A 13875-nucleotide genomic window follows, 5' to 3' on the forward strand; every position below is an offset into this window, starting at 1 on the left:
AGTGTGGATCCACCTACAGTGTCGAGCTTTAGACGATGGAATTAACAATTCCGAGAAAAAGGTGTTTTTTGTGTGAAGGCAAATCGCCGGGCCGTCCACGTATGTCTGACACAGACGTCGAACGCATCCGATTCACATGGAGTCCTCAGAAATAGGTTCGCCGTGCAGCTCGACAGCTCAGCATAGCTCCAATGTCCGTCTACCGTGTGTTGCGTCGACGTTTACACATGAAACCACACAAAATTCAGCTACGGCAAAGTCTTAGTGAAGGTGACAAACAACAGCGTATGGAGTTCTGTAATTTCGTTCTTGACAAGATGGGTGGATGACAGTTTTCTACTACGCTTAATGTTTAGTGACGAGGAAACATTCCACTTAAATGGAAAGGTGAACCGTGATGATGCGAAAATATGGATGGAGTACGGAACAACCACATGACGTTGTTTAACAGGTGAAAGGGACTCTCTAAAATTTAATGTATTTTGTGCAGTTTCATGGGAAAAGGTGCATGGTCCATTTTTATTTGCCGAGAACATTGTTACAGGCAGCAAATATCTCTATATGCTTGAAAACTCTTTTTTTCCACGGTTGGAGACTGATTCGAACGATTTCATTTACCAATAGGATGGGGCACCGCCACACTGGCATCTGGAAGAGCGGGAGTTTTTAAATCAAAGGATTACTGAACGATGGACCGGTTGCACTGGACCAAATGATTCAGCCTTACATTACTGGCCTCCGAGTTCCACGGAGCTGACTGAATGTGATTATTTCTTGGGGGGAGGGGGCGGAGGGGGTTATAAAAGACTCTGTTTATGTGCCTCCGTTACCAACAGCAATGAATAAACTAAGACATCGCACAACAGCAGATGTGGAAGTTGTAACTCAAGATATGCTCGCTGCAGTGTGGGAACAATTTCAATACCACACTGATGATGAGGATGTTTGGTTCGTGGGGCGCTCAACTGCACGGTTATCAGCACCCGTACAAATTCCCAACCTTTGCTCAATCCAATCTCGCCACTTTCATGAATGATGATGAAATTATGAGGACAACACAAACACCCAGTCATCTCGAGGCAGGTCAAAATCCCTGACCCTGCCAGGAATCGAACCCGGGACCGCGTGCTCGGGAAGCGAGAACGCGGCCGCGAGACCATGAGCTGCGGGCTAATACCGCAATGACACATATCGTGCATCTCAAGGTGGCCACATTGAACACCTATGAAATGGTACGAAAGAAAAAACTTTTTGAGTTCCCCATTCATCAAAAACCAAAATTCATTGTGTGTATTTATTAATTTCAGAAATATAGACGTGCAAAATCGGATGATTCTTTTTGATACATCCTCTATTTCTCATGCACTAGCCATGGGATATTGCAAATGTCAGGAAAAGGACAAAAAGTAATACAGTCAGTAAAGGCCGGGGCATGGATTTTGCGTGAAGATGGATAAGGAGTCAGTTCTTTTCCATTAGGTTGCGAATGGTAGGCGTTAATGTTTTTTGAATATTTACATAAACGTAAGACACAGTTAATACCATTCATTCATTGTACATATGTAGCGTTTTATTAAAGAAATGTATACATTTCGTCACAGATAAATGCTACCCTCTTCTTATAGTCTTAAAAAAAATTGACTACTTGTCGGAGGCGAGGTAAAGAAAATCAAAAGAAAAGCTGTTTTTTTCTGTCACATGATGCTGTCATGGCAAAATATCCAGGGCAGATGTGGGATGTTGTAAAGGGAGTTTTCGGTCAAATACGATTATCGAGCCAGTGAGTGGATACATATGACTTTCTTTATTAAGCGATGAGAGAGAGAGAGAGAGAGAGAGAGGGCAGAGAAGATGGCGCGGGTGGAGGCGGTCAGCGGGGGGTGAAGCGCAGCGGCTGCGGGGGCGGCGTCAGGGTGATGCCGCAGACGCCGCGCAGGTCCGGCCCGGCGGCGGCGTCGGGGGCGGAGACGCGCAGGCGCTGCAGCAGCGCGCCGCAGTAGAGCCACAGCACGACACGCGCCAGCTCCTCGCCCACGCACATGCGCTTCCCTGCAACATGCACGCACACAGCGCTCAGCGCTCCCACTGACAGGCTACAACAGGTGCGGGTAACAACGCTGCGAACGAGCCAAGCGGCACCACTCCGTTTCTTTATCATGTATACACAGCACAACATGTCGTTCCGGAGCCTCGAAATGTACACAGCTGTATTTTCTGGCGCTTAACCTAGCCCACATTACCACATATCCAAATCCACAATGCACGCTGATAAAGACCCCAAGTTCGAGTCTCGGTCCAACACACAGTTTTAATCTTCCATAAAGTTTCAAAACTGCGCACACTCGTCTGGAGAGTGAAATAATCATTTTGGCCACTTACCGCAGCTAATGTCGTTTCGTCCAGGGTTCCAGGTCTGAAGAGACATTGAATAATAAAACTTCACGCAATGTTTTCCTATCAAAATTTCCTGTCACATTTAAACAGTGTGCTGGAACGGCGCTCTGCCCAGGAACTTTGCCTATCGCGGGAAACTCTCTTACCGACTGAGTTACGAAGGCACACCTTCCTACCCGCCGTCACAGCTTTGCTTCTTCCAGCACCCCTCTCCCTTTCCGGACAACAGTAAGCTGGTTCAGCTGAATGTACATTACAGATGTTACGCAGATGTAGATCGTTCGACAGGACGTAGCAGCGAGAAGAGTGCATCGAACGAGTCCACCGATCCTCAGAGCTTACGTGGCGTGGCGTGAAATCGCACGACAGACAAATTACGTGACGTTTTATTCTATAGATTTACTCTGAGCGTTTCTTGGCGGACCCGAATTAATTCTCTGCCCCGCTACAGTTGTGCTGATGGGACGCCTTCCAGTACTCCAATGTTAGTATGAAAAGCCCTGTAGCAGTTCAACTGCATTCAGAAAGACTTCCAACTCTAGCCAGTTGACTGGAATCTCCATCTGACTCCTTGTAACTTCTGCCGAAAACATCCACGCAGCTATAGAGGAATACAGTTAAACATATACAGGTAAAAGACATGCGGAAAAACAATTCTCTAATCTCCAGACACAATGGAATCTATATGCTTAAATTAAATCCTGCTAGTTCCGTTTCGCTAAGTGAACACTTCCTCTAACTAACGGTTCCACGCTCTTATACGGGGCGTCCCAGGAGTAATGGTTAGTATTCAGGGATACGACAGGAACGATCATTCGAACCAAATAGTCTAGTAAACACGAGCTCTGAAATGCATAACGTAAGAGTTAAGAGCACTTCTTCATCTTCGATACTGTGAAACAGATCTCTTCTACAGTAAGCCCTTTGCTTTCCGTATTTTGGGAGGAGGTACTACTGAGAAAAAACAGAAAAGAATTTCCAGTGAACATGGGCTCTGGAGTGCATAGCTTCAGAGCTATGAGCACTTGCTCAGTGGAAGAGAAGTTCTGCATATCAGCCAAGGTTGAAGCGCCACTGCTGTTTCGGTCCAGTTGTTGTTTTCATTAAATGGTTATTTGGTATCGTTAGCTGGGATATCAATAGCCATTCTAATGATTATAAAGAATCCGCCTCGATTGCAAATAGAATTCGGATGTCGACCTAGGTTTCGCCGCGGATAACCACGCCTTCTTCGAAACACACTAAAACTACAAACTTCCTGAAGAGGCAATGTCCAACATTAATACAGAACGCCCAAAAGGGTAAAAGACTCGCATAAAATGTAAAATAAACGGTACGTGTGTACCATGTCAATAGCTGTACTTAGCTCGAACGTCAGAAGCGTGCTTCATCACCTCAGCCAACGTTCGATGGGCCGCGGGCTCTCAGATGTGCGCGTTCCTTTCTGACATTCTCACAGCCTAGCTGCCGGCGCCACCTCAGTTTACCTGAGAACCCGCAGCCCACCGAAAGTTGGCTGGGGTGAGGAAGCACGCTTTTGACCTTTGAGCTAAGTACAGCTGTTTGACATGGCACACACGTACTGTTTATTTTACATTTTATTCGAATCATTTGCCCTTTTGGGCGTTCAGTATTAATGTTGAACCAAGCCTCTTTAGGCAGTTTGTGGTTTTAGTGTGTTCCGAAGAAGGCGTGGTTATCCGCGCCGAAACCTAGGTCGATATCCGGTTTCTATTTGAAATCGAGGTGTGTTCCTTATAATCATTAAATTATTCACGATTGCTGACGCGCTCCAATGTTAAAAGTTCTCAATAACCATTCTCCTTTTTATTGACGTACTACGCCTGGTGGCTGAAAAGGTGGCCTCATTTGTGTTTAATTTACATGTAACGCTCCTTTTCTTCTCCGCTCTGCTTCCAGTCTAGTGTGTTTGAGTGTAAAAAAGTGAGAGATAGTGGTAGTAGAGTGGAGTTTGTACCAACTTAATCTTGTAAGCAAGTTCAGCAGAGGGAAACTAGCAACAAAGATAAACCAAGTTAGCAGAATAGAAGGTATCAGGATGGTCACTGCCGAGGAGGACCAACTCCCTCTACTCGGTCTGACTAGAGAACCGTTGCCCTCTAGTTTCGTCACACGAGGCAGTCTTGGGCTGACTGGTGAACGGTGAGGACGTAGTAGCTCTAAGGGGCTCCCCACATTACAGTAAATAGAAGGTACTGGAATGTGTTGTTTAGTTGTACAGAACGCTAATAAGTTTCTTTCAGAGTCAGTTTGGTCAGAGTAACTTTAAATGATGTCTTAATTATCAAAATTTAGTGGATTGGATGGTAAAAGAAGGAGACTTAGTCGCGTGTTAATGTGTAGCGTGGACCATAAGTTCACACTCTTATCTCGATTGCAGGGCGTTTTCTCAATGTTTCGTTTTGTGTGATCTCATTCTGTTGCTGGAACGGAATACTTTTGGTTCATTACCTTATCAATTTCAGGCTTTTCTTTGTATGCAGTTCTTGTCCATATGCCGGCGCCATTTGTCGCGAACTTGCCTAACGGCGCTCAGAGCTCAAGCTAGTGTGCTTCTGATTGTGTTCTAAAGTTTATTGAGTGAATATGATTGTAACCATACTATTTTTGTGAGGGGAATTTTATCGAATTTTTGGTGTTTTCTTTGTGACTTGTGTTCGACCATATGTTCTCGCCATTTGTCTATTCTAACGTGGCTCAGATTACGTTGGTAAGTAACTTCGTGCCAGTAGAAGCTTATTCAGTTCAATATTTGTCAGGATATAGCCGTTTTGCGTGGAAATTTTATTTAATTTGTGCCGGTTTCTTTGTGAATTTACCCAGCCACGTGGGCACCCCAGTGCTACCTGTTAGATTAAACCTGTGTAGTTTCTGTCTCCATGTGGCATTTCGCACACTGCAAAGTTAAATAATAGAGTACGAGCACAGCCAGCGACCTTTTGTTTGACATTATTATTTGTTTTTTCTATGTTTCTTTTTGTGAATAGTGGTCAACCACATGGTCATTTTACCACTGGTACAATAGTTTAACTCTCCCTAGATTGCACTCTGTCACAATCTGCTTGCATTACAAGTGTACGGAGAGAGATATTAGTGCACCAATAGGACCTCCCCCCCCCCCCTCCCCTTTCTCCCCATCGCCCCTTGTCTTCGTATGCCAGTATCAGATTCGGGTCCACGTGAACAGATTTCATCGTGTACCTTCATGTTGCTACTGAATTTACTGGGAGAATATTATTCGGTTTAACGTAAACTGACCAAACAAATTTAATCAGTTGCATGTACTTCCACTAGTGGTTTCATAAAAAGAAGTGAACAGCCAAGGAATTAGATAGTACGTGTTTGCCAGCTATATATAGTCGAGTTGAGATCATGCTTTACATAATTTGCTCGTAACATTACACAGTTTTTGGTACGCGTCCAATATTGCGCTAACCGCATAGGCGTGGATCTGAAGTAGCATGCTTGTTGTGTTAATGAGTGCAGTGTGCGTATTTTACCCCCTGTCCCATCGATAACTCATATGTGACTATAGCCATATATCTTTAGAGAACTAATTGAAAAGTTTTTGAAGGTCTTACCACTCTGTGGGCTTCAATATAGAGGCTAATTGTCACTATAGTGTTTTTTCTGCTTTAGAATAAAATAAATGTGAATCTCAGCAAAAGTAAACTTTTTTAATTGCTGCTTCCCCTCAACTAAACCCGAGGAAAATAATTTAACCCCATGATCATCGTTGTTGCCATTATTAATAGAGGTGTTATGCTGATTATTTAATCCAAGTAAGAATTCTAAGAAAAGCAATCTTTGGCAATTTCAGAAAGTGTTAAATGATGATGATGATCATGATGTTTGGTTTGTGGGGCGCTCAACTGCGCGGTTATCAGCGCCCGTACAAATTCCCAATCTTTACTCAGTCTAAACTCGCCACTTTCATGAGTGATGATGAAAGGATGAGGACAACACAAACACCCAGTCATCTCGAGGCAGGTGAAAATTCCTGACCCCGACGGGAATCGAACCCGGGACCGTGTGCTCGGGAAGCGAGAACGCAACCAGAAAGTGTTAAGAGCTCCCGTCTTGTACGTATTGTCTCATGGTAATTCGCCAGTCTAGCGTTGTCAGTTGCGTTCCTAATTAATTTCTATAGTAATTTTGTGAATAGGTTACATTCGCCCGTAAATAAAATAGATTATCGGGCCTATTCACTGAAATAAATTCGAGTTATAAGCCATGGAACATAACGCGCAGTAATACAAGGACCACGCCTGGCAGTGGGCAAACATTCACTATCTTTGAACAGACGAACCAGGCGATAAACTTACAAGGTGTAAAAGTGCTCGTAGGTCTTAATATATGCAACCCATGTTTACTGGATATTTAACGAGAGAAGTGGCGCTGTAGTTAGCACACTGGACTCGCATTTGGGAGGACGACGGTTCAAATCCGCTTACGGCCACCCAGATTTAGGTTTTCCATTGTTTATCTTACACAGGCAAATGCCGAGATGATTCCTTTGAAAGAGTGCGCCAATTTTCTTCCCCATCCCTGAAACAACACGAGTCTGTGCTGCGTCTCTAGAGACCTCGACGTGGAGGGGACATTGAACTTCAATCTTCCTTTGTCAACGACATACCTACTGTACATCTTTTCTTGGTTTGGTCCATACTACCATCTCTCATAATATGGAAAGCAAATACAGTGAAGAGCCAAAGAAACTAGTACACCTGCCTAATATCGTGCAGGGGTCCCGCGACCTCACAGAATTGCCACAACACGACGTGCCATGGATTCGACCAATGTCTGAAGTAGTGCTGGAGGAAATTGACACCATGAATCCTGCAGGTGGTCTATAAATCCGTAAGAGTACGAGGGGCTGGAGATCTCTTCTGAACAGTACGTTGCAAGGCAACCCAGAAGAGTGTTCTTGGAGCCACTCTGTAGCAATACCGAACGTGTGGGGTGTCACATTGTCCTGCAGGAATTGCTCGAGTCCGTCGGAATATACAATGGACATGAGTGGATGCACGTGATCGGACAGGATGCTTACGTACGTGTCACCTGTCAGAGTCGTATCTAGACGTATCAGGGGTTCCATATCACTCCAACTGCACATACCCCACACCACTACACAGCCTCCACCAGCTTGAACTGTCCCATGCTGACATGGAGGGTCCATGGATTCATGAGGTTGTCTCCATACCCTTAAAAGTCCATCCGCTCGATACTTGAAACGAGACTCGTCCGACCAGGCAACATATTTCCAGTCATCAACAGTCCAATGTCGGTATTGACGGGCCCAGGTGAGGCGTAAAACTTTGTGTCGTACGGTCATCAAGGGTACACGAGTAGGCCTTCACCTGCGAAAATCCATATCGATGATGTTCACTGAATGGTTCGCACGCTGACACTTATTGACGGCCCAGAATTGAAATCTGCAGGAGTTTGAGGAACGCTTGCACTGCTGTCACGTTGAACGATTCTCTTCAGTCGTCGTTCGTCCCGTTATTGCCGGATCTTTTTCCGGATCAGCGATGTCGGAGATCTGATGTTTTACTGGATTCCTGATATTCAAGGTACACTCGTGAAATGGCCGTACGGGAAAATCCGCACCTCATCGCTACCTCGTGCGTCGACACCAAGTTCAAACTCACTGAAATCTTGATTACCTGCCACTGCAGCAGCAGTAACCGATCTAACAATTGCGCCAGACACTTGTTGTCTTATATAGACGTTGCCGCCCGCAGCGCTCTGTGATTCTAAAGTCACTATACATTTTGTACTTAAACAAATTTTATTAACCAATATGTAATGGCACTGCAACTTATTTTGCAATAGGACATAATTTCAGTGCATTTCAATGTGACCACCTTGCATGTCTAGGCACGCCCCCCAGCGCTCCACTGTAGACCAAAAAACCTTCCCAAGCATATCTGGTGTAATCTCAGCAGCTGCGGCTCGAATTCGCCGTGTTAAGTGTTCAGTGCTGCGGAACTTCACTTGGTATACCTTAGACTTGATAAACCCCCATGCAAAAAAGTCTAAGGGTGTCAAGTGAGGATAGCGGGGCGCCCACATCCGTGGAGAGGCACGGCCAATCCATCTGCCGGGAAATGCTTGATTCAGATAATCCCGAGCGACGAGGGCAAAAAGGGGTGGTGCATCATGATGTTGGAAAAACAACGGTATCCATCATCCCATGAGATATCAACTAGGGCTTCAAAAACTGTTCCAACATGTCTAGGTATGTGGTTCCAGTAACGGTTTGTTCTGCGAAGAAGGAGGCCCGTACACTGTTGACCTCGTTATCCCTAACCACACATCCACTTTTGCTGTGTCCCGTTGCCACTCCTGCAGCACACTTGGTTGTTCGTCTGCCCAGATTCTGCAGCTGTGTCTGTTCACGTGTCAACAGGTATGAAATGTAGCTTCATCACTGAACAAGACATTTTGCATCAAATTATCATTTTCCACAGCTTGTAGCAGGTCATGACACATAGCTTGTCTGGCTGCGTAGTACTCCGCTTCAAGCTTATGTACGATCTGGATATGGTACGCACGTTTGTGCAGCTTGTAACGAAGAACTCTCCATACAATGGTTTGAGGAATACCAAGCTCTCTACTAAGTCTACTGGTAGATATGGAAGGGCTATGTGTGATCGCATCCTGCACACTTTGCACGGCGTCTGGCCGGCCGATGTGGCCGAGCGGTTCTAGGCGCTTCAGTCTGGAACCGCGCGACCGCTTCGGTCGCAGGTTCGAATCCTGCCTCGGGCATGGATGTGTGTGATGTCCTTAGGTTAGTTAGGTTTAAGTAATTCTAAGTTCTAGGGGACTGATGACCTCAGATGTTAAGTCCCATAGTGCTCAGAGCCATTTTTTGCACGGTGTCTGGCGTTATGGCCGGCCTCCCTGGACGTTCTTCATCTGCAACACTACCAGTACGCTGGAATTTATTGACTAGGGTCTTGATAGCAAGCCTGGTGGGGCCTGTTTTCAGGAATCGACGGGCGAAGTCTGTCCGCACCTGTTAATGCGTCATTCCACGAAGAAGAGCAGAACCAACAGCGATTTGTTCTTCTTTGGTTAGCATTCTGTCGTAGTACTCGCAAGAAATAAATATTCCGTTACTATATCACTGAAATGTATAGTGACTTTAGAATCACCCTGTATTTGAGTACGTATGCCAATACCAGTTTCTTTGGCGCATCAGTGTAAATGTGTTTCACAGCATCGACGACGAAGAAGTGCTCATGTGCACTTCAGAGCCCATGTTTACTAGACTTTTTTTAGTTAGAATCATCGTTCCTGACTATTCCTCCTAGGACTCCCTTGTGTAAGATGTCTCTTCCTATCGAGAATTTGCAAATTCACTAAAAGGCAACAATCGTCTGGAAAAATGGAATAGGTCTAAACAGAATTCTACCCCACAAACCGGAAAGTACTTCTGGTTCTTGTAATTCTTCAGTATTTAAATAGGAACTTTGGTGAGCGCGAAGGATCTCGTCAACTCCTGACTTCGCTCCTCTAAATTCCCGTAAAATCTAGCCGTTCCAACCAGTCAAACCCAAGATCGGACGCTTCCATTGGCCGTTTTTTGATCTCGCTTATAGCTTTCTGTAAAGTGCTGTTTGCTGCAGGATTTCCATAAGCTTCTCTCCAAAAATGGAAAGTCAGAGCCAATAGACCCCCTTCCCAATCCATTTTCGAGCATTAGGAAAAGATCAAGCCATCATCTCCTGGTTAGAGGGACCTTCTTTTCCACTGACCACGGAAATAGGCTCCGGCGCATGAGCAGCACGCAGACGAAACCAGGAAATGATATGTTGTGCAATGACTACCAATGTACACCCTAAGGTTGAAAAGGAAGGAAAGCCGAGAAACGAAAAGAAGGAAGTAGTGTGAGCAGCAGCTCCTCTTACCTGTCTGGAAAGGTATGAAGTTGTCGCGGCGCACTACGTGGCCGTCGTCGTCCAGGAAGCGCGCCGGGTTGAAGCGCTCTGGCTCGGTCCACGCCTTGGGGTCCATGTGGATGGCCCACAACAACGGCAGCACCATGGTGCCCTTCGGCACGTGGAAGCCGCCCAGCGTCATGTCCTGCGGACAGACACCGCACTCAGCGCGCTCCACGGTTCTCCCTCCACATTTACGTCATTAATACGAGGGTGAGTCAAATGAAAAAATTAAGTATTTTTTGAAATATTATTTATTGTGCAGAAGTGGTACAAAGCTGTATCACTTTTCAACATAATCTCCCCCACGCCCAATGCAAGTCCTCCAGCGCTTACAAAGTGCATACATTCTTTTAGAAAAAATTCTTTTGGTAGTCCGCGCAACCACTCATGCACCGCGTGACGTACCTCTTCATCAGAACGGAAGTTCTTTCCTCCCATTGCGTCTTTGACTTGTCCAAACATATGGAAATCACTTAGTGATGAGGAATGGCGCCATCCAGACCACCGTAATGGACTTTAACTTGGCCACAACACCGACGACGAGTAAGGTAAGTTGTCTCCTTTGCAATTGCAAGTATTTTTGTAACCCTCTTATTTTTTCATTGCTGTAGTGACCACCATAAACATACTCATAATGCCCGCCACCAGAGTTGCATGATTGATTTACGATCGCACGTTCGATATGTATCGTTTGGACCCCGCGGCTTCGATTGCCAATCATTCTTGCTGCTGTGACAATCATGCATCACCGTGGTTAACCTTCATTCGTCGATGAATTTCAATAGGTTTCACACCTTCGCTACGCAAAAACCTGATAACAGAACGCTGTTCTTCCCTGGTGCAAGTCGCAAGTGGTGCGGCCAACTTATACTGATACTGCGACGGTATGTGTGCATCTGCACTATGCTGCCACCTACAGGCCATTCTGTACGCTGTTTGTAGCACGCTTACCAACTTACAGGATAACGGCGAGAAATTTCGATTTGTTATTACAAATTTAAGGTTTTCATTTGACTCACCCTCGTACTTTGTTGAGTAAGATCTGAATACGATATGGATCTCCGTTGACTTCCTGAGGCGATGTTCAGAGATAAGTCATTTCTAAACGCTAAACTACTGCGATTTCACGTTGAAGATTTCATTTTCACGCACGCGGAAATTATTCAATGCAATTAAGTACCTAATTTACAGGTTGGGACTACAGCTATGGAACGTTCTCTACTGAGCTACATTTATCGACGTTTGTGAATGTTTCAATGGAAACCGCCCGAGTTCAGAATCTATCATCTCCTTAGTAAGCAACTATTTCGTACATCTATGGAATGTCATGTGCTGGACATCATCTATCGATACTCACCACCATCTTTTTGGAAATCGTCCTGCTGCTGCACCTTTGAAACAGCGTACGCCGTTACCATAGAAACCGACAACATCTTAACTATTTTTCCAGCACGCCCCTAGAGAACAGCCTATACACAACGAACGTGATGTCTATTTGTTTCATTTTTAAAGTTCTTAGTATATTTATTTGACAATAGCTGGAGTAACAAGCTGTTTCTTCTTTATTATACAATTATTCTACGTAATTTTGACGTTCTATTTACTAATAAATGCATCTTTTTGAATATAATTCTTTCAACTTATGCCTGATTCGCTAATGCTGACATCATGCTGTCAGCAGTAGGCGGAGACTCCAGTATTTAAGAAATACCTGCGCTGCCATCTCCAGCGGTTAACTATGGTCATTCAGCGGTTCTTTTTCCGTGTACAGCCATTGTCCATCAATATGGGTAATATCTATGCTCTATAATTTTATAGCTAATTTTAAGTTCATTTTTTGTGTCTCTCTAATTTATATCCTATGTCATATTACAGTTTTGAAGGTCTGAAGATGATCATGTGGTGATCGAAACCGGTCACGTTGTAATAAACGTCTGTTTAGATTGTTTTGCCGGCCGAAGTGGCCGCGCGGTTAAAGGCGCTGCAGTCTGGAACCGCAAGACCGCTACGGTCGCAGGTTCGAATCCTGCCTCGGGCATGGATGTTTGTGATGTCCTTAGGTTAGTTAGGTTTAACTAGTTCTAAGTTCTAGGGGACTAATGACCTCAGCAGTTGAGTCCCATAGTGCTCAGAGCCATTTGAACCATTTTTTTTTTAGATTGTTTTAATAATTAATTTCGAATTCAGTATCCGATTCGGGGCTAATGGTAATGTACACGAATTGCAATCCGTAATATGCAGCTGATATAGTTTTTTGTGTGATAAAACTTGTGAGAAGGAAGGAGACCGGCCGCTATGGACCACAGAAGTTGTCGTCAATAAGAGATGACGGACTCCGTATCTGAAGGCAGAATGCACCGTACATCTTTGTGTTGAATACTGGCACAATGTTGGAGTCCTCCTACAACTCTACTGTCGCGAAGGGTACAACGGATAAGAAAACAAATACGCTGGTTACTATGTATTGAAAATACAGTGGTAACTTCATTGGCAGCAAGTTGTTCATCTCTGTGCACTACAGTTGGAAGTGTGTTTCAACATCACATCGGATTAACGCATGCCGAGCCGGCCGCTGTGACGGTTCTAGCCGCTTCAGTCGGGAACCGCACGACTGCTACGGTCGCAGGTTCGAATCCTGCCTCGGGCATAGATGTGTGTGATGTCCTTAGATTAGTTAGGTTTAAGTAGTTCGAAGTTCTGGGGGACTGCTGACCTCAAATGATAAGTCCCATAGTGCTCAGAGCCATTTGAACCAGAATCGATTCCAGCTCTACCGGGGAAGCTGAAGGACACAACAGAAATTCTTCTTACAATACAGAGAGCTGTATTCTAACAGGCCAATACCAAGACGAAAAATGGAATTGTCTTGTAATAAATTTATGGCTATGGCAACCTACACGAAAAAAAATGATTAAAAGGTAGTCCAGAGGCTAAAAGAAATTGTCATCTATTATTCATCCTGTTGTCTCTGGATGTTCCTCTAATTTTGTTGTAGGTAACTAGCTCCTGAGTTTGGTCGAGCAGTGAAAAAAGCTGAATTTTGTTAAAATTTGTATAACACCATGAATTCCGACAACGGGATGATTCCACACTTTGACCTGCAGAGTCTCTTTTCATAGTACTGGCGTTTTTATAGAAAATCAATTTTGGTAATATTGGTTCTCTGTTGTGTAGATTTAATCATTCATTTGTATCATTGTTGGCCAATGCGGAATACATTTAAATCACATATGGCAACAGTTTATATCGCAAGAATTTATACGAGGGTAATCCCAAAAGTACAGTCTCCTATTTTTTTATAAGTACAGAACTCTGTTTATGTGGCAGTTGGTCACACAGTTATGAAGAGTGCTTCACGCGCTGTGTGTAAGCATGCGCACGCCGCGCTGAGGCGCTCAGTCGTGGCTTGGCAGCCGTTGAGAATGGAGCTCTCGTTGGATGTTACCGCCAAGTGCGAATTGCGCGCAGTTATTCGGTTTTTGTACGCAAAGGGCACTGCGCCGAT

At 44.7% G+C, this 13875-nt stretch overlaps 1 protein-coding gene across 1 annotated transcript in view; it reads right to left on the minus strand.

Annotated features, from left to right (window-relative positions):
- Nucleotides 1-1548: 1548 nt before the first annotated feature.
- Nucleotides 1549-13875, minus strand: part of LOC126458389 (cytochrome P450 306a1) — a 374739-nt gene continuing 362412 nt past the window's right edge. Inside the window, exons 7-8 of the mRNA XM_050095385.1 lie at nt 10338-10512; nt 1549-2049 (exon numbers count right to left, since the gene is read on the minus strand). Of these exons, the coding sequence (XP_049951342.1) occupies nt 1871-2049; nt 10338-10512 (354 nt within the window). The 3' untranslated portion in view covers nt 1549-1870. The remainder of the gene's footprint in view (nt 2050-10337; nt 10513-13875) is intronic.

Source organism: Schistocerca serialis, chromosome 1 (genome assembly GCF_023864345.2).
Source record: "Schistocerca serialis cubense isolate TAMUIC-IGC-003099 chromosome 1, iqSchSeri2.2, whole genome shotgun sequence".
Classification (NCBI taxonomy): Eukaryota; Metazoa; Arthropoda; class Insecta; order Orthoptera; family Acrididae; genus Schistocerca; species Schistocerca serialis.